Source organism: Podarcis liolepis (genome assembly GCF_965112155.1).
Source record: "Podarcis liolepis genome assembly, chromosome: 17".
In the NCBI taxonomy this organism is placed as follows: domain Eukaryota; kingdom Metazoa; phylum Chordata; class Lepidosauria; order Squamata; family Lacertidae; genus Podarcis; species Podarcis liolepis.
Genome location: NC_139571.1, coordinates 5,657,387 through 5,674,867, shown reverse-complemented (window position 1 = coordinate 5,674,867; position 17,481 = coordinate 5,657,387). Strand labels below are relative to the sequence as shown.

Below are 17,481 nucleotides of genomic sequence, written 5' to 3'. Positions count from 1 at the left end.
CCCAAGGGCCCGTCCATCAGAGAGAACCGAGGACTTATTAAGGGTGTTATTCTCAGAACCTGCTGTTTTCTGACAGAGCTGTAGATCCCTGGCCCATAACTCAACTACTTGGTTCGTGGAGCGTTGCTCCAAGCCGTATACTGGAGGGGTGACAATCTTCTGGAAGTTGTCCAAGGGAAGGAGAATCAGCCACTGTGGGCACAAGCTTATTATGCCCAGGGAATCTGTGGCTGTAGACCTCCCTCTTATGAAGCCATAGAATTGTAGAGTTGGAAGGGACTCCAAAGGCCGTCTAGTCCAAGCCCCAGCAATGCAGGAATCTCAATTAAAGCATCCATGACAGATGGCCATCCCACCTACCTTAGAAACCTCCAAGGAAGGAGAGCTTGCCATCTTCCAAGGGAAGAACATTTAGGGGTCTCTCTCTGCAATGTTCAGGTAGGTGATGGGTATATTTTAGGACAAGGTGTGGGGAGCCTTTGGCATGTTGATGGACTACAGTTCCCATGATCACTGACCATGGGCCTTGCTGGCAGGGGCTGATGGGAGTTGGAGTCCAACAGTATTTGGTCACCCATTGCATACTCCTGTTTGGGGTCATTCACAGACTAGGGGAGATAGGGGCACAGGGAGAGGCAAAACCTTTGCCTGGTGCTTGCAAAACAGCAATTATTATTCTTTTGAAATTTGTTTGACGTGTTTCAAAACTTATCTTTCCCAGGGACCAAGAGTCTTATCCCAGCACAGCAGGGAGTAAACTCTCTTTGGGCTGATGTACCAGACTAGGACAAATGAAGGCCCTTTGCCCTTGAGAATGAACATTTTCAAAATGAGTTGGGCAATCTTCAAATAAAAATTAATTGCTATTTTCAAGCGCTAGGCTCAGGCTTTGACTCTTCCTTTGTTTTGCAGGGAGAGTTGGGTAAGGGAACTCATAGAATTAGTAAAAATAATATCTTTATCAGGACCAAGCAATGTTCACAATGCAGTATGTGACCTTTTGAGTTGCATAGAGTTCCTTCTCAGGCTGGAAAGTCGATAAAATTTAACTTGAAACCTCACAAACTTGCATTTTGAACGCGGCCTGGTCCTAATCATTTGACTGCCTGTGTGAATTTTGTTCTTAGGAGCCTATGCAGTTATTTGATTTTGATCTTCTTCAGGGAACTTTTCCTCCAAATTTCTCTTAGGCATTGAGGCAGGCATGCTTTATAGGTTGAGACCCTATTCTTATTTGAGATTGTTGTTACCCAAAGGTGGGTGGGTGGGTAAGAAACTCACTTTCCTTTCCTGCATAGATGGAGATGCTGAGATAAGATTTCTCAATTCATATGCCCTTCAGCAAACTGGTGTTGCCAACTGACAAGAATCTTTTCCTGGTCTGCTCTTGGGCCTTGTAACACAGTGCAATGTGCAGAAATGAGAAAGTTTCACAGCACAGAGATGAGCATGACCACATTGTTGTTATTGTTTAGTCGTCTTAGTCATGTCCGGCTCTGTGTGAACCAGAGCATGCCTTGGAAACTCTCACTTTCTTCTCAAAGCTTCTCCTTTTTTTTGTCCATGGAGTTTTCTTGGCAATGACCACATTATCACCTATTAATGTTTGCACAAGCTTCTGTTTAAAGGTTCAGCTAGAGTGGCTGGTGGGAAAGTTAGTGAGCCTAGAAAGGGCTTGTAGGTCATCTGGTTCAGATTGTACCCTAATGCAAGGTCTGTGGCTGGCTGTGTACTCTTTGCGGTTTATAACAAATTTAAAATTCAGTGCTAAAGCAATACCAATTTTGTGACCTGAAATACCAGATTCTGTGACCTGAATAAATTCTACAAATGCAATTTGCAAATGCATGCTTTGCATAATTTATGCTGTTCTCACTCGCCTTCGAAAGAGATGCGGAGCAATGCAGCGTTCTCCCAAGTACGGGAAACCCTGCCTGGTCCTCTTCCAGTTTCTACGATTTAACCAGGCATCGCTCACATGGTTTCAAGCTTGTTTGAGGAAGAAGGCGCTCGGTGCTATGCTCGGTAAAATTCCATGCTTATGCAACCTTTATGCAAGACGTAAAATAAGGACCGTGTGGGAGGGGTGCCACGATGGAGGGACAAATCTGTCAGTTTCAGTTTCAGTTTCTCAGTTTCCCAGGCTTTAAGCTCAGTTCTACAAATTTCTTCATCTTTGTGAAATTTGTTTTATGTAAAATAAAAGAAGAAGAATCCTCATGAAAATCCACCAGCATTTTTGTGTGCCTTTTCTCCAATATTCACATTTTTGCATGCATTTTTGTCTCATAGACATATTTTGGTGAGAAATTTCTCCGGATGTAATGCATTTTTAATGTTATTTGCACTGGTACATATATATTTTATGTGCTCTTCTCCCTAATATACAGTATTCACATTATGTGGCTGAAGAACTGCATTGCAAAATTCAGTGATGTGCGAACTCTGTTTGCAAATCAGGAAACCTCTACTTTGCTGGATTTCGATTTCTTTGTGTCAAACTGCTGCTAAACATATAGGAGGCAGCTCAGTGTGTGTGTGTTGCGGGGTGTGCGTGTGAGAAACTTGGCATCCCTACCAGAATTACACACACACACAAACGTTGCCACTCTCCATTATCACAGCCTAATCATTGTATAACTTGCTAAAAGCAGCATCAAGAATATGCCCCAAGATAATCAACAGCCAGCAAACAGGAAAAAGCTAACTCTAACCTCCTTCCTTTCCCCTCTGAGTTGTCAGCCAATCCCTCCATGACCCACATGCAGTATCCTCCTAGGAAGGTGTGCAGCTCCATGCCCTGCAGGAGGAAAGGGGGTTAGCCATGCGCATGTGCGACAGGGCAAGGCCAGGCAAGACCCCAAGAACTTCACTAACTACCGTCTCCCTTCCAGCTACGGTGATATGGTCCCGAGCACCATTGCAGGGAAGATCTTTGGTTCCATCTGCTCTCTGAGTGGGGTGCTGGTCATTGCCCTCCCTGTACCTGTCATCGTCTCCAACTTCAGCCGCATCTACCACCAGAACCAGCGGGCAGATAAGCGGCGAGCTCAACAGGTAGCTGTGCGGCCAGGCAGAAGAGAGAAGGCGGAAGGGCGATGGGAGGAGGGAGGGAGGGAGGAAGGGGAGGGCCACACCTGCCTCTCATTCCATACACAGTCCTCCATCTCTCCCCCTTGCAGAAGGTTCGCCTGGCCCGCATCCGCCTCGCCAAGAGCGGCACCACCAACGCTTTCCTTCAGTACAAGCAGAACGGGGGCCTCGAGGTATGGACCACGCAGTTGCATGCTCAACGCTGGTTTTCTCGGCTGCTTTGGGATTTTCTTGGAAAGGAAAAGCGGGATGTAAAAATAGAGGTGGCTCCATCAGGTGGCTCCATTAGGCATTGGCCCACCAACCGGAAGTCTGCCCTCAGCCAACCCCTACCTGCTTTCTTGCTTACATCAAGGCTGCGTTGGCCTCCTCCTCAGCCTTAGTTGGCCTTAGAGAGCTCAGCCGGGAGATGGGTGGGGGCAGAGCTAGAATTGGTTGGCCACAGGCTCTGCCTACAAGTCCTAGCCGAGTCCTACCCACGATGCCCTAGTTTTCCCTGCGCAGGGGAATCCCTTTTAAATGCGAAAACAGTCAAACTTGCATCACCCAGCTATAGCCCGAAGTACTTGCGTCCCAAGTGATTTTTCTGAATGTGCTGATTGGCTCTAATGTGGGCATGTATGCACATGCGCCTATACCCAAAGTGTGCCCCGATGCATAGGCACTTGTCACCTTTGAGAGCCAGTGTGGTGCAGTGGTTCAGAGCAGTGGACTCGTAATCTGGTGAACCGGGTTCGCTTCCCTGCTCCTCCACATGCAGCTGCTGGGTGACCTTGGGCCAGTCACACTTCTCTGAAGTCTCTCAGCCCCACTCGCCTCACAGAGTGTTTGTTGTGGGGGAGGAAGGGAAAGGAGATTGTTAGCCGCTTTGGGACTCCTTAAAGGTAAAGGGACCCCTGACCGTTAGGTCCAGTCATGGACGACTCTGGGGTTGCGGCGCTCATCTTGCTTTATTGGCCGAGGGAGCCGGTGTCCAGCTTCCGGGTCATGTGGCCAGCATGACTAAGCCGCTTCTGGCGAACCAGAGCAGCGCACAGACACGCCGTTTACCTTCCCACTGGAGCGATACCTATTTATCTACTTGCACTTTGACGTGCTTTCAAACTGCTAGGTTGGCAGGAGCAGGGACCGAGCAATGGGAGCTCACCCCCTTGTGGGAATTCAAACCGCTAACCATCTGATTGGCAAGCCCTAGGTTCTGTGGTTTAACTCACAGCGCCAACCGTGTCCCACTTGAGACTTGCATAGGGCAGTGATAAAGTGGGATATCAAATCCAAACTCCTCCTCCACCACCACCTGTATGTTGGTATTCAAGCCATAGCTTTCCTCAGAACAGATCCATTGAAATGTATGGACTTGACTTTGATTTCAATAGGTCTGCTCTAAGCAGAGCGCTCCTGGATCATGCCCAAGGTCCACCTGGTCCACCATCACAGCGGTGAATCCGATGCCAGTGGGGAGCACACCAGCAGGACCTGAATGCGCCAGCGCTCTCCTCATTTACAATACCCAGGATGTCGTATTCGGAAGCATCCTTCCTCTGACATTGGGGACGGAACATAGTCAACATGGCTAGTAGCCACGGATAGCCCTCTCCTTCATGAATTTGTCTAATTCTTTTAAAGTCAGCAAGGCTATTGGAACCTCCCTGCCTCTTGCGGGAGCGAATTTCATCGCTTAACTATGCGCTATGTTTTACTCAGTGTTTTACTTTGTTGGATAGCACCCAGTGCTGCCAACTGTGGAAATCAAATGTGTATGTATGTATCTATCCTATTTATTTGCATACATATATATTCCTGCCTTTATGTTCCTGGGCAAACACCCATCCAGGCATTGAGCCAGACCTGCTTCCCTTCAGCAAGGTGGCGGTGGCCTCCTGCGCCTTCAGACGGTCTGCTTCAATTAATTGGCGCTCCTCTCTTTTCCTCTACAGGACAGAGACCCTGATGCTCACGTCTTGGCTGTGCGAAACCGATCAGCCTTTGAAATGCAACACCATCATTTGTTGCACTGCCTGGAGAAAACTACCGTGAGTAGCAGGAGAGGGTGCAAAGGAAGGAAAGGGGTTCGGACAACACAAGTGGAAGAAGCTAGACTTAGTCACTGTGAGGAGCTTTTTGGACAGCCAGTGGAATCTGATTTTGATCCAGGATTGCCTAGATCTGACACAAAGGAACCAGTGACCCTCCAAATGTTGTTGGACTCCAACCCCCCTCAACCTCCGCCTCCCCCGCAGTCCAGCATGCTTTAGTAATAATAATAATAAAAATTTATTATTTATACCCCGCCCATCTGGCTGGGTTTCCCCAGCCACTCTGGGCGGCTTCCAGCAAAACACTAAAATACAATAACCTATTAAACAGTAAAAGCTTCCCTAAACAGGGCTGCCTTCAGATGTCTTCTAAAAGTTTGGTAGTTATTTTTCTCTTTGACATCTGGTGGGAGGATGTTCCACAGGGCGGGTGCCACTACCGAGAAGGCCCTCTGCCTGGTTCCCTGTAACTTGGCTTCTCGCAGCGAGGGAACCGCCAGAAGGCCCTCGGCGCTGGACCTCAGTGTCCGGGCAGAACGATGGGGGTGGAGACGCTCCTTCAGGTATACTGGACCGAGGCCGTTTAGGGTTTTCAAGGTCAGCACCAACACTTTGAATTGTGCTCGGAAACGTACTGGGAGCCATTGTAGGTCTTTCATGACCGGGGTTATATGGTCTCGGCGGCCGCTCCCAGTCACCAGTCTAGCTGCTGCATTCTGGGTTATGGATGACAGGAGTTGTGGTTCAGTCATGTCTGGAGGGCAACAAGTTCTCCATCCCTGTCAAGGTTTTTTGAGGTTGTTTTTTTTAATGATCATCTTGTTGAGTATCCTTTACAACTCCAACATTCTACACACGAATTCTGTACCGATTCAAAAACCAGATTCTGCAATCCGAATAAGTTATATGAATGGCTGTTCTGCATAATCTTTTCTCCTTGGATCAAGAATCACGTCCTGAAGCTTGTTCACCGAACACCCTTCAGACAGTGGATTTCCCTACATGGCTTCAAGTGCATCTTTGAGGCCATAAGGCTGAGAAAATCAGCTGATGCTCTTGGAAGAATGAATTCTGCCTCTGCCTTGAAGTTCCTAGTTTGCATAATACCGCGTAGCAGACCCACAGAATAGGCATAGTTGTGATGGCGCCCTTATCTATGTGGTGTCGCAAGCAGGAACGTACATGTTGTGGGGCCCAGCTGTAAGAGTGAATGCCCACACACCAACCCCCTGACATTGTTTTCTCTCTCCCTTCCCCCCTCCCCCCAGAGTCACGAGTTTACGGATGAGCACTCCTACAGCGAGTTTTGCCTGACAGAACCCCTGGGCTACCGCACCAGCCGCAGCACCTCCCTCTCCTCCCAGCAAGGCGGCAAAGGGGGCCTAAGCACCTCGTGCTGCCCCCGCCGGACCAAGCGCCGCACCACCCGCCTAACCAACTCCACCATGTCAGTGAGCCGCACCAGCGCTCAGGAGCTCGATACGCTAAACAGCCAGAAAAGTGCTGCCCCCCAGAGGTAAGGCCAATGCTTGCATGACGTCACACCTCGCCATGGGAACAAGAGATCAGCTCTGAGCTCGTCCACACTTCTGCTTGTGCTGTGTCTAGATATCGTGGGTTCAGATGGTTTCCCCCTTGCACCTCTCATTTCCCAGGGCAAACCCACTCTTTAGCGCTAAATTGGAGCAAATGTCTCTCTGGAGAAAACCCAAATTGCCATTTGTTCCAATTGAGCACTAAAGAGCAGTTTCCCCAAGATGTGCAGGGGAAGCAGCAGGACAATAATAAGTGTGAATAAGCTCTATGTTGCATCTGAGCAGTTCCTTTCCCATGTGCGAGAATGAGCTTTGGCTCTGTAGCTTAACTGCAGGGGGATATTTTATAGGAGATTAAGGAGTCACATAAAAGGAGGCTGTGTATCTACTACAATCTGGTCTTTAGCAAACGCAAGTTAAGATATCTTAGAAATATTGCTGGATCAAGGAACATTGCCAGTTGGATAAATTTAAGACACTTATTTTTCATTTTGCATATGGGTCCAGAAGGGTTTCCCCTGCCCCATCAAATGTCATGGTAGTACACAAACTTCCTTAAGTTTTGCTGGTCAGGAACCAATTCCTCACTTCCTACATCAAACAGGCCACTGACCTCAGAGGAGGGAGCTGCATCAGTTCAAGTGAAGAGTCCTCCTGGGCTTGAGGACAGGGAACAGGAGAATGTTAATGCATGAAAACAGAAAATAATAATAATAGTAATTTATTCATTCATTCATACCCTGCCCATCTGGCTAGGTTTCACCAGCCACTCTGGGTGGCTTCCAACCGAATATTAAAAACAATACAGCGTCAGACATTAAAAACTTCCCTAAACAGGGAAGTCTTTAGTTGTCTTTTAAAAGTAAAATAGTTGTTTATTGCCTTGACATCTGCTGGGGGGGCAGTGGTGTAGCATGGGGGGTGCAGGGGGGCCGGCCGCACCGGGCGCAACATCTGGGGGTTAGGGTTAGGGGGCGCAAATCCATGGGTTAGGGGGCGCAAATCCACGGGTTAGGAGGCGCAAATTACTTGCCTTGCCCCGGGTGCTGACAACCCACGCTACGCCACTGTGGGGGGGGGGGTGTTCCACAGGGCAGGCGCCACTACCAAGAAGACCCTCTGCCTGGTTCCCTGTAACCTCACTTCTCGCAGTGAGGGAACTGCCAGAAGGCCCTCGGCGCTGGACCTCAGTGTCCGGGCTGAATGATGGGGGCGGAAAAGGAGAGACCACTGGTTCAGAGGGGGCAAAACTCTGACTCTGGTCCATCTGTCAAATGCTGGCTAATTTTTAGTGGGTCACCCTGCCTGATAGGTCAGCATACCCAGGGAATCTGGAAGAGGAAGAGATGAAGATGCAATTCCTGTTTCCCCATGCAGCATGCCATGAGCTCTCACTGGCACCAACAGAGGGTGCCGTCGTGATGAGCCTGCATAGTTTGAAGCCACCAGTTCCCACAGTGTATCCTCTGGTTGCGTCTAGGTCCAGGCTGCTGGTGGGGCTGGCAGAGACCAGGGAGCTGACGATATAATGTCTGTTGGTCCATTAACTGTGAAGGAAGCAAGGCAACAGTCCTGCTTGCCCCCTCCCATCCTCCTGCCACCCCCAGCCCCCAGCCCCAGGAGGAATCCAGTAGGTGCCAGGGCGGCAAACAACATAAAACACTGAAATATACAGTGAACCCATAGTATTAACAAGAATATGAGGCAGCAGCTGAAAAGACATAGCAGACTAAGTGGCAACACAAAAATTCAAATGTCTGTGTGTGTTTGTGACCTGTCCTGTGACTTCAGGTGGTCCTCCTGTCCACGACTCATTGACTGGCTTTTGTGGCTTTCAGGGCAAAGATCTCAACCTTGTAACTATTATTTCCTTTTGTGGGAAGCCTGCCCCATAATTCCCCTCCACAGAGAGAGAGAGAGCGCTGTGCCTGCTCTGTTCTGGCATTTCCTGTCCCCTAAAAGCCCTGCCTTTGTGGCTTCCAACAGATTCCTGAGCCTTCGTTGCCTCAGCATTTGGGGCCCCTCTTAATTTCTTCTTTAAAACCCCATCATCTGTGTGATGGGGCCCAGCAGCAAGTCCTAACTAATACTAGGCTGAAATTCTCTTTCCACCATCCTTCCCGTTTTTGCAAGATTTTGTGCCCCCAAGAAAGTGATAGTAAGGGAGGTTCAAGTTTCTTTTACATTGGGGGGGGCAGTTGGCTTTCCTTAGACGAGATGCTCAAAGGTTTGTTTCCCCCTGTTTTATAAGTAAAAAAAAAAGGGGGGTGATTGCCAGCCCTAGCAGTGGCAAGGCACCCCACAGCCTACTGACTGCATTTCCTTAGGCAAATTGTTCCTGGGAATGCGGCTGCGAATGTGCATGAGGCCGAGGCTGCAGAGGCAAAGGGCCATAGCTCAGGATAACAACATGCATTTTGCATTCCAAAGGTCCAAGGTTCAATCCCTGATATTTCCAGGCAGGGCTGGAAATGACTCCTGCCTCAACCCCAGAGAGCTGCTGCCAGTCAGTTGCAGACAATACTGGGCTAGATGGACCAATGGTGTGGCTCAGTTGAAGACAACATGGGATGTTCCTTTGTTCTGTAAAGGGTAAAGGGACCCCTGACCATTAAGTTCAGCCGTGACCGACTCTGGGGTCACGGCGCTCATCTCGCTTTATTGGCCGAGGGAGCCGGTGTACAGCTTCCGGGTCATGTGGCCAGCATGACTAAGCCGCTTTGGCGAACCAGAGCAGCGCATGGAAACGCCGTTTACCTTCCCGCCGGAGCAGTACCTATTTATCTACTTGCCCTTTGCCGTGCTTTGAAACTGCTAGGTTGGCAGGAGCAGGGACCGAGCAACAGGAGCTCACCCCGTCGCGGGGATTCGAACCGCCGACCTTCTGATCAGCAAGTCCTAGGCTCTGTGCTTTAACCCACAGCACCACCCGCGTCCCTCCTTTGTTCTAGAGCTTTGTTATTGCCCTGTGCAGCAGCAAGGCTTCTTTTTAAAGTTTGAAAAGGGGTGGAGTAGAAAGATATCCTGGGCCATTTCATCTAACATAAGGTACATGCAGCCTCTTATGAAATATCTGCTGTGTTTCTGGAGGGGAAGTTTCTTTTGTCACACTCCTTCCACAAATTGCTGGAAAACAATATATGCATGCAGTTCCGTAATTGCTTATCTAGCTAATAAGATCTTGCAGCATTTGTTTAACTGCAGAACTGAACTAGTGGCACTTACAGGGCGACCGCACTGAAATTATAACCAGCTCAACTGTGCAGTGAGAGTATTCCTAGGCTTTCTTCTTCTTCTTCTTTTGACGGAAATTTTATGGCCAATTTACTAACAAAACCTGCAGCAGCTCTGCAGCAGCAGGACTGGTGATTTCAGAGTAAATGAAAATAACATACGGTGGCCCAGGAAAAGTCATCAGCAATACGTAATAGTAGTGCTGCAAGACTCAGGTGTGTGAGCAAAGGGATGTTCTGTTACATAAGAAGTGTCTCATCTTTCATCTCTGAAATGTTGGTAAATATGACTTCCTCATGCAATCTCCAGCAATGGTAGGAAAACCATTGGAGAACCATATCCTCTACTTGTGGGTTTTCTCTGCTAAATGGAGAAGTCCTGGAAGGACTATCCCGACAGATTCCCTAGTAAACTAGGAGGTTTCCCCCCCCTCCCCCTTCAGCAGGGATGGGGGAGCCTGCAGCCCTCCAGATGGTATTGGACTCCCTTCAGTGATTTTGGATGAAGGAAGTCCAGAAACAGAAGCATGTAAAGAGGAGGGTGACCAAGATGATAAAGGGTTTTAGAAACCAAGCCTTATGAGGAACAGTTGAGGGAGTTGGGTATGTTTAGCTAGGAAAAGAGGAGACTGAGAGGAAGTAAAGGTAAAGGTACCCCTGATTGTTAGGTCCAGTTGCAGATGACTCTGGGGTTGTGGTGCTCATCTCGCTCTATAGGCCGAGGAAGCTGACGTTTGTCTGCAGACAGTTTTTCCGGGTCATGTGGCCAGCATGACTAAGCTGCTTCTGTCGAACCAGAGCAGCGCATGGAAACACCGTTAACCTTCCTGCCGGAGCAGTACCTATTTATCTACTTGCACTTTGACGTGCTTTCGAACTGCTAGGTTGGCAGGAGCAGGGACTGAGCAACAGGAGCTCACCCCGTCATGGGGATTTGAACCACCGATCTTCTGATTTGCAAGCCCTAGGCTCAGTGGTTTAGATCATAGCGCCACCCACGTCCCTGAGAGGAGATAGGCCACTTCAAATATCTGCAGGACTCTCACATGTAAGAGGAAACATGCTTGTGGTTTTTTTTTGCTCTGGAGGCTAGGATCCAGACCAATGGATTCAAGTTACAAGAAAGGAGATTGACCAAATATCAAGAAGAACTTTTTGATAGCAAGAGCTGCTCAACAATGGAACAGGCTCCCAAAAGTGGCAGACGCTCCTTCCCTGGAAGTTTCCCCGCAGAGGATGTATGGCCATCTATCAGGGAGTCTTGAGCTGTCATTCCTGAATTTCAGGGAGTTCGACTAGATGACCCTTTAGGTTCCTTACAACTCTACAGTTCGATGGTTCTATGAACCCTTATATATAGTTTGGGTGCTTGTAGCTGCACAACCCAATTCTGGGCATGTTTACTGGGAAGTAAGCCCCACTGGGTATCCAGGACTGAAACCACTGAACAAGGGAACTTATTTCTGAGCAGATGTATAGGATCACACTGCTAGCATCATGTATAGGGCACTGCCAGATGACCTGTTTATCTGAGTGTATCAAAGCAAGTACAGTGGTACCTCGGGTTACAAACACTTCAGGTTACAGACTCTGCTATCCTGAAAGTAGTACCTCGGGTTAAGAACTTTACTTCAGGATGAGAACAGAAATCGCGCGGTGGCAGCAGGAGGCCCCATTAGCTAAAGTGGTACCTCAGGTTAAGAACAGTTTCAGGTTAAGAACGGACCTCTGGAACGAATTAAGTTCTTAACCAGAGGTACCACTGTATTATCCTACACCAGGGGTCAGCAAACTTTTTCAGCAGAGGGCCGGTCCACTGTCCTTCAGACCTTGTGGGGGGGCCGGACTATATTTTGAACAAAAATAATGAACGAATTCCTATGCCTCACAAATAACCCAGAGATGCATTTCAAATAAAAGGACACATTCTACTCATGTAAAAACACGCTGATTCCCGGACCGTCCGTGGGCCGGATTGAGAAGGCGATTGGGCCGGATCCTGCCCCCGGGCCTTAGGTTGCCTACCCATGTCCTACACATTCCAGTGCATTCTCTCCTTTCTTCTTCCTTATCACAAAGCGTCTGATCTTCTGGGAAAGCAGGCTTGTCGTGTAAGAGTCCCTATCAAGTAGAATGGTGCAACCTGAATTTGCTGATTATGTGATTGAATCCCACTTGAAAACAGCAGCAGTCTGGATGCGCCCCAAGTTCACTGCCTGAGTGCCACTCCATACGTACGGTCTGCTGATAAGGTGGGCAGGATCTCATCGCAACACTGCTTTCACCTCCTTGAGGAGTCCCACCTCCGGTTTCAAGGACCACAGATCTAAGGTTATAGCGGATTGCGATCTAAATGAGTCAGCAATGTGGTGCTATTGCATTGGAGTGGAGAGAAGGAAAGGCTTTTTTCTTTTTTGGATTTTGGTTTGACAAAAGCAGGATTGTGGTGATACGGGGCAGGGGCCACTGGCAGCGCTATCGTGCAAGTTTAAATTTGTGCCCACACTTTCAAGAATGATTCAGAGGAGAAGTGAGACAGCGTAGGGTTTCGAATGAATGATGAATGAGGAACTGCCAAAGGAGCTGGACATGAATAGCTCAGGGAAAAGAAGATTAAGGGGAAACTCATGAAAGTGGCTTCAAATATCTAAGAGAGATGTCATGAAGAGGGAGAATGACTGACTGCTTATCAGCGCCCCGTCGGGAAAGGATAAGGACTGGTTCAGCAAAGGCAGGCATGGCTTGGGTCTCTGAAAATGTTTCCTGGTTGCAAGAACCTATGGGTGACAGAGCAAGCTGCAGAACTGGGGTAGATTAAGTCTGAGGAGCTTTGTGATTTGCACTGGATGACCTTTGACTGTTAAAAACCTCCTCTGCTCCCTCTGAGTAATCAGCTGAGCTGCTGCTGGAAAGGAAGTGAGCAGTCAGTGGCTGTGGAATCTGTGGAAGGACTCTGTGCATGGCTGAAAGAGGAGGCTGAGGAGAGAGGGGTAGGAACCCGAGCAAGGCTGCACAGAGGACAAGGATGGCTGGGTGAAGAGGGACTGGCAAACTGGAATAAAGATGCAGATAGGTAGCCGTGTTGGTCTGCCATAGTCAAAATAAAAAAAATCCTTCCAGTAGCACCTTAAAGACCAACTAAGTTAGTTCTTGGTATGAGCTTTCGTGTGCATGCACACTTCTTCAGATACACTGAAACATAAGTTGCCAGATCCTTCTATATAGTGAGAAGGTGGGGAGGGGTATTACTCAGAAGGGTGGTGGGAATGGGAGATTGGCAGATAGCTGAGATGAGCCTGTTGACGACTCTTAACGACTGCAGTAGGTCTTACAGGAAAAGGCAAGGGGTGAGAAGGTGAAAAATGGTTTAGTCATGTATAATGAGATAAGAATCCAATGTCTTTGTTCAGACCAGGTCTCTCCATGGTTTTAAGTTTGGTAATGAGTTGCAATTCAGCAGCTTCTCTTTCCAGTCTATTTCTGAAATTCCTTTGTAGTAAAACAGCTACTTTGAGATCTTGTATAGAATGTCCTAGGAGATTGAAGTGTTCTCCTACTGGTTTCTCTGTTTTGTGATTCTTGATGTCAGATTTATGTCCATCAAATGCCAACAGTGTCCTTCAGCTCTCTATATTGGACAAACAGGCCAAACCTTACGCCAAAGAATAAACGGACAGAAGTGTGCATGCACACGAAAGCTCATACCAAGAACTAATTTAGTTGGTCTTTACAGTGCTACTGGAAGGAATTTTTTTATTTGGAATAAAGATGGTTAGAGGAGATAGAGAGTCAAGGAAAAGAGGGAGAGGATGAGAGCGGGGGAAGCCACTTAGTATCTAGTAGCTATGCAAGATATGCAGGCAGGCAAAGGTAATGAGTCTGAGACCCAGGAAGCAATGGGACTGTAGGGTTGGAAAGGGACCCTGGCGATCATCTAGTCCAACCCACTGCAATGCGGGAATCTTAACTAAAGCACCCATGATAGGTGACCAACCAGCCTCTGCTGAAAAACCTGCAAGGAAGGAGCATCCAGGGAGTCTGTTCCAGTGTTGAAAAGGGGGGATTAAGCAGCTTTTCAGCTACAAGTCTCCAGTACTGTATTGCTGAGCCGAACTGTATTGCTTTTTCTGTGGCATATTTTATTGGGCCTTTTCCCGAAGTGTGGAATCTGCTGCCACCTGCTGGCGGAAGAGCTGCAGTGCCACACAAACAGTGGTCAGTGCCTGGCTTCATGAGTGGCTAAGTGGAGAGAATCAACTTTGGTTGCTGCCTCCTATACTCCAGCCAGACACTGGTCATGTGAAGGAGCAAGTAGCGTCCCCCCCCTCCCTGCTTGGGCTCAAACCCACCTGCGAGCTGCATTCTTTGATCTTTGAAACTGTTCCCCCTAACATAACAGATGTGTGGCATCTGGCTATAGCAGGGTGATCACTGATGATGGACCAGCACTCTGCACATGCTCATTTGGGTCTGAATAGAGACAAAGGCTTTCTTTTTTTCCAGCACAGCTATCTGCTAACTCAGCATTGCCAAACTGATTGCTTTTTATCACCCTTCGCTGCTGTTGTAATCCCTTGCATACTTTCTAGCTGGAACCAAACTGTTGCTATCTGTTATTTCTTTACAGGTAGGTAGCCATGTTGGTCTGCTGTAGTCAAAACAAAATTTTAAAAATTCCTTCCAGGAGACCAACTAAGTTTGTTATTGGTATGAGCTTTTGTGTATCTGAAAAAGTGTGCATGCACACGAAAGCTTATACCAATAACAAACTTAGTTGGTCTCTAAGGTGCTACTGGAAGGATTTTTTTTATTTTTTATTTCTTTGCATTTCATTCCCCTCTGGCTCTGCTGTTTGCAACTTCGATTGTTTGTTTGCTTATGTTTATTTAAATATTTTACTGTAAACTGCCCTGTGATCTTCAGATAAAGAGTAGAATATACATTTAATTAGTATTAGTCATCGTAATAGTAGTAGTAGTAGTAGTATTAGTAGTAGTAGTAATGGTTATAACCACACTCTAGGGCTGAACTTGGCTGGGGACTGCAGTTGCTGGCCCCTACTCTAAACCCTGTTCTCCAAGGCATTGTTTCCAATAACAGTGATGGGTTATGAAACACGCTGGCCCAAGAACAGCTTGAACAGTACACGTGCAAAATATGTATACGCAGATCAGCAAATATATGCTCAATGCACCGCTAAATGTATTTAGTAGAAATGGATGAAACTGCCCCGGTGGAAATGGTCATAGGAATGGATAGGACGATTCCTCTTAAAATAAAAGCAGTGCTGGGCTTCAGACCTCCCAGGAAATTGCATGTTCCCTCCAGATGCTGTAGGACTGCATTTCCTATCAGCCCTGGCTGGTAAGGTCAAAGGTCAGGGCTGATGGGCGATGCAGACCAGCAACACTGCTCACTCCTGCTTCTGTGAATTATCAGAAGCACTCTTAAGTTCACCACCTCCTGTTTTTTCCAGACTATGTGCCAGAACAGAGCCTGGGGAAGGTGCAGGTAACTACAGACCCCCCCCCCAAAGCCCCTTCCTAACCTTTCTTTCTCCCGTTGTCTCCCCTTCTTCCAGCCGCTCCAACCTGAACGCCAAGACCCACGACAACTTGAAGCTGAACTGTGACACCACAGACTTCACAGCAGCCATCATCTGCATCCCCACCCCTCCTGCCAACACGCCGGACGAGAGCCAGCCCCCGTCTCCCGGAGGCCCTGGCGGACCCCTGCGCAACTCCAGCCTGTCCACCCCCTACATACTGCACGAGACGGTCAAGATCTCCTCCTTGTAAGGGGAGACTGGGGCGGGGCGGGGTGCTTGTCCCGACTCCTTCCTCTGCCCAGAGTGGCTGCTGGCTGCCTGGGTCCTGCTTACAAGCCGGGGACGGGGTCCTCTGCCCATGCCCCCCACCCCGCCCGTCGAACTGCAAGCTGGAGGAGGGCAGCAGGGGGCGTGTGTCGCGCAGTCCCTTCCTCAGAGGCGATATCGTTGGCCACCAACAGGGGGAGCTGGCGCACGAGGGGGGTTCCGATGCCCGCCCAGCTCCCCCTCTACAATCAAAGCCATATAGGAGGGGAGGTGGGTCCCCGATGCTATGCAACCGCAAAGGGGTGGAGCGATGCGGGGGGAACTGGGTTCCGACAGGTGGACCTCAGTGGTAATAGGGAACATATCCCAACAGCGGGAACATATCCGGAAGACTTTTTCCACACTATACCAAACCTATTACTCCTTAGGTTGGGATCAGGCTGAGTCAAAATCCCTGGTTTGACTCTGAGAGGGGTTAGGGGGCATTACAGCAGCAGGGAGAGGGAGCAGGGGCTCCTTTGGCTGTGGAGGGCAGGGGTCTGAATAGTGGGACTGCAAGATTGTTGGGTGAGGGAGGTCAAGAGTGGGGGGTGCGCCGTTGATGCCCATCTGCAGATGGAAAGGCGAGCTCTGAGGATCGAGGCTCTTTGATTCTGGTCCTAAGCATGATCAAAGGGGGGTGTATTGCCTAGTGGTTAGAGCAAGGGATTCTGGAATTTGTTCCAGCTAAAGATGAGGAAGCCTTTGGGGGAAAGGGATGGAAATAGAACCGGCTAAGCTTCCAACCAGTTCCCGCCCCCCACCCCCAATCTTCTGCCTCTCCTGGCTGAGCCATTTCTGGGACGGACGGAGCCTTAGAAGCCCCTGTCTCCCTGTCTATCTCTCTGCCTTTTTTCTCTCTGCCCTCCTCCCGATACCTGTTCTGTAACTTGGAAACTGCACTTTAAAGAAAAAAGAAAAAAGTCTATTGCACCAAAACACGACACCTCATGGGAATCTCATGTATCATTCTCCCGACACCCCACACAACCCTGCACCCCACTGCGTAGCATCGAGACTGTGCATGTGTATTATACCTCCGAAGAGTGGGATCCAAAGCCCACGGCTACAGAGCACCACATGGCATGTGCAGCCGTGTCCCCCATTCCTACCCCACCCGCCTACCCGGACGGAAGATACGCTGTGAAGAACTGAAGCAGGCCTGTAGAGCAGGGCTGTGGTCTGTGGTCCTCCGCCTCTGGACATTTTTTAGGTTATGATCAAGCGAGAGAAAGAGAGACTTGATCCTGAAAACCTTGCACCATTCCGTGTGCTCACCGGAGAAGGAACCGAACCTGGCAGAAAAGCAAAGAAAAGGAACTTGGGTGGGATGGCGGATACCGTTCTAGGTATCAAGCGAGCCACAAGTCCTATCGCATGCATCAAGCTGGCTGGCTCTCAGCATCCAGCAAAGGTTGCTCTCTCAACAGGATCAGCCATTTTTGTTTCAATCTGCTGGCCACTCTTTATTTTGCTCAGCATCTTGGCTTTCTCTCTCCTGGCTACCGGTGGGGAGTCAGCATGGCCTTGGGTAGCCAGGAGTCACCTGTGGGTTAAGTTCAGAGAGGAATAAGGTCTGGTGGCTTATGACATAGGCCTTGTCAGAGGAAGCAGCAGCAAATGAACAAGGAAGAATGGAGCGTGAGGATGCCTGGGGGACGAAATTCCTCTGGTCAGTCTCCAGCTCTGGCAAAGTGGATGTGTTGAAGTTAGCATCCTTTGATAGGACC

At 48.8% G+C, this 17,481-nt stretch overlaps 1 protein-coding gene across 2 annotated transcripts in view; it reads left to right on the top strand.

Annotated features, from left to right (window-relative positions):
* Positions 1-17,202, top strand: part of KCND1 (potassium voltage-gated channel subfamily D member 1) — a 69,810-nt gene extending 52,608 nt beyond the window's left edge. For both annotated transcript variants that reach the window (XM_083483017.1, XM_083483016.1), the window contains exons 3-7: positions 2,895-3,057; positions 3,183-3,266; positions 5,031-5,126; positions 6,398-6,645; positions 15,479-17,202. In XM_083483017.1, the coding sequence (XP_083339143.1) occupies positions 2,895-3,057; positions 3,183-3,266; positions 5,031-5,126; positions 6,398-6,645; positions 15,479-15,695 (808 nt within the window). In that variant the 3' untranslated portion in view covers positions 15,696-17,202. The remainder of the gene's footprint in view (positions 1-2,894; positions 3,058-3,182; positions 3,267-5,030; positions 5,127-6,397; positions 6,646-15,478) is intronic.
* The last annotated feature ends 279 nt before the right edge of the window (positions 17,203-17,481 follow it).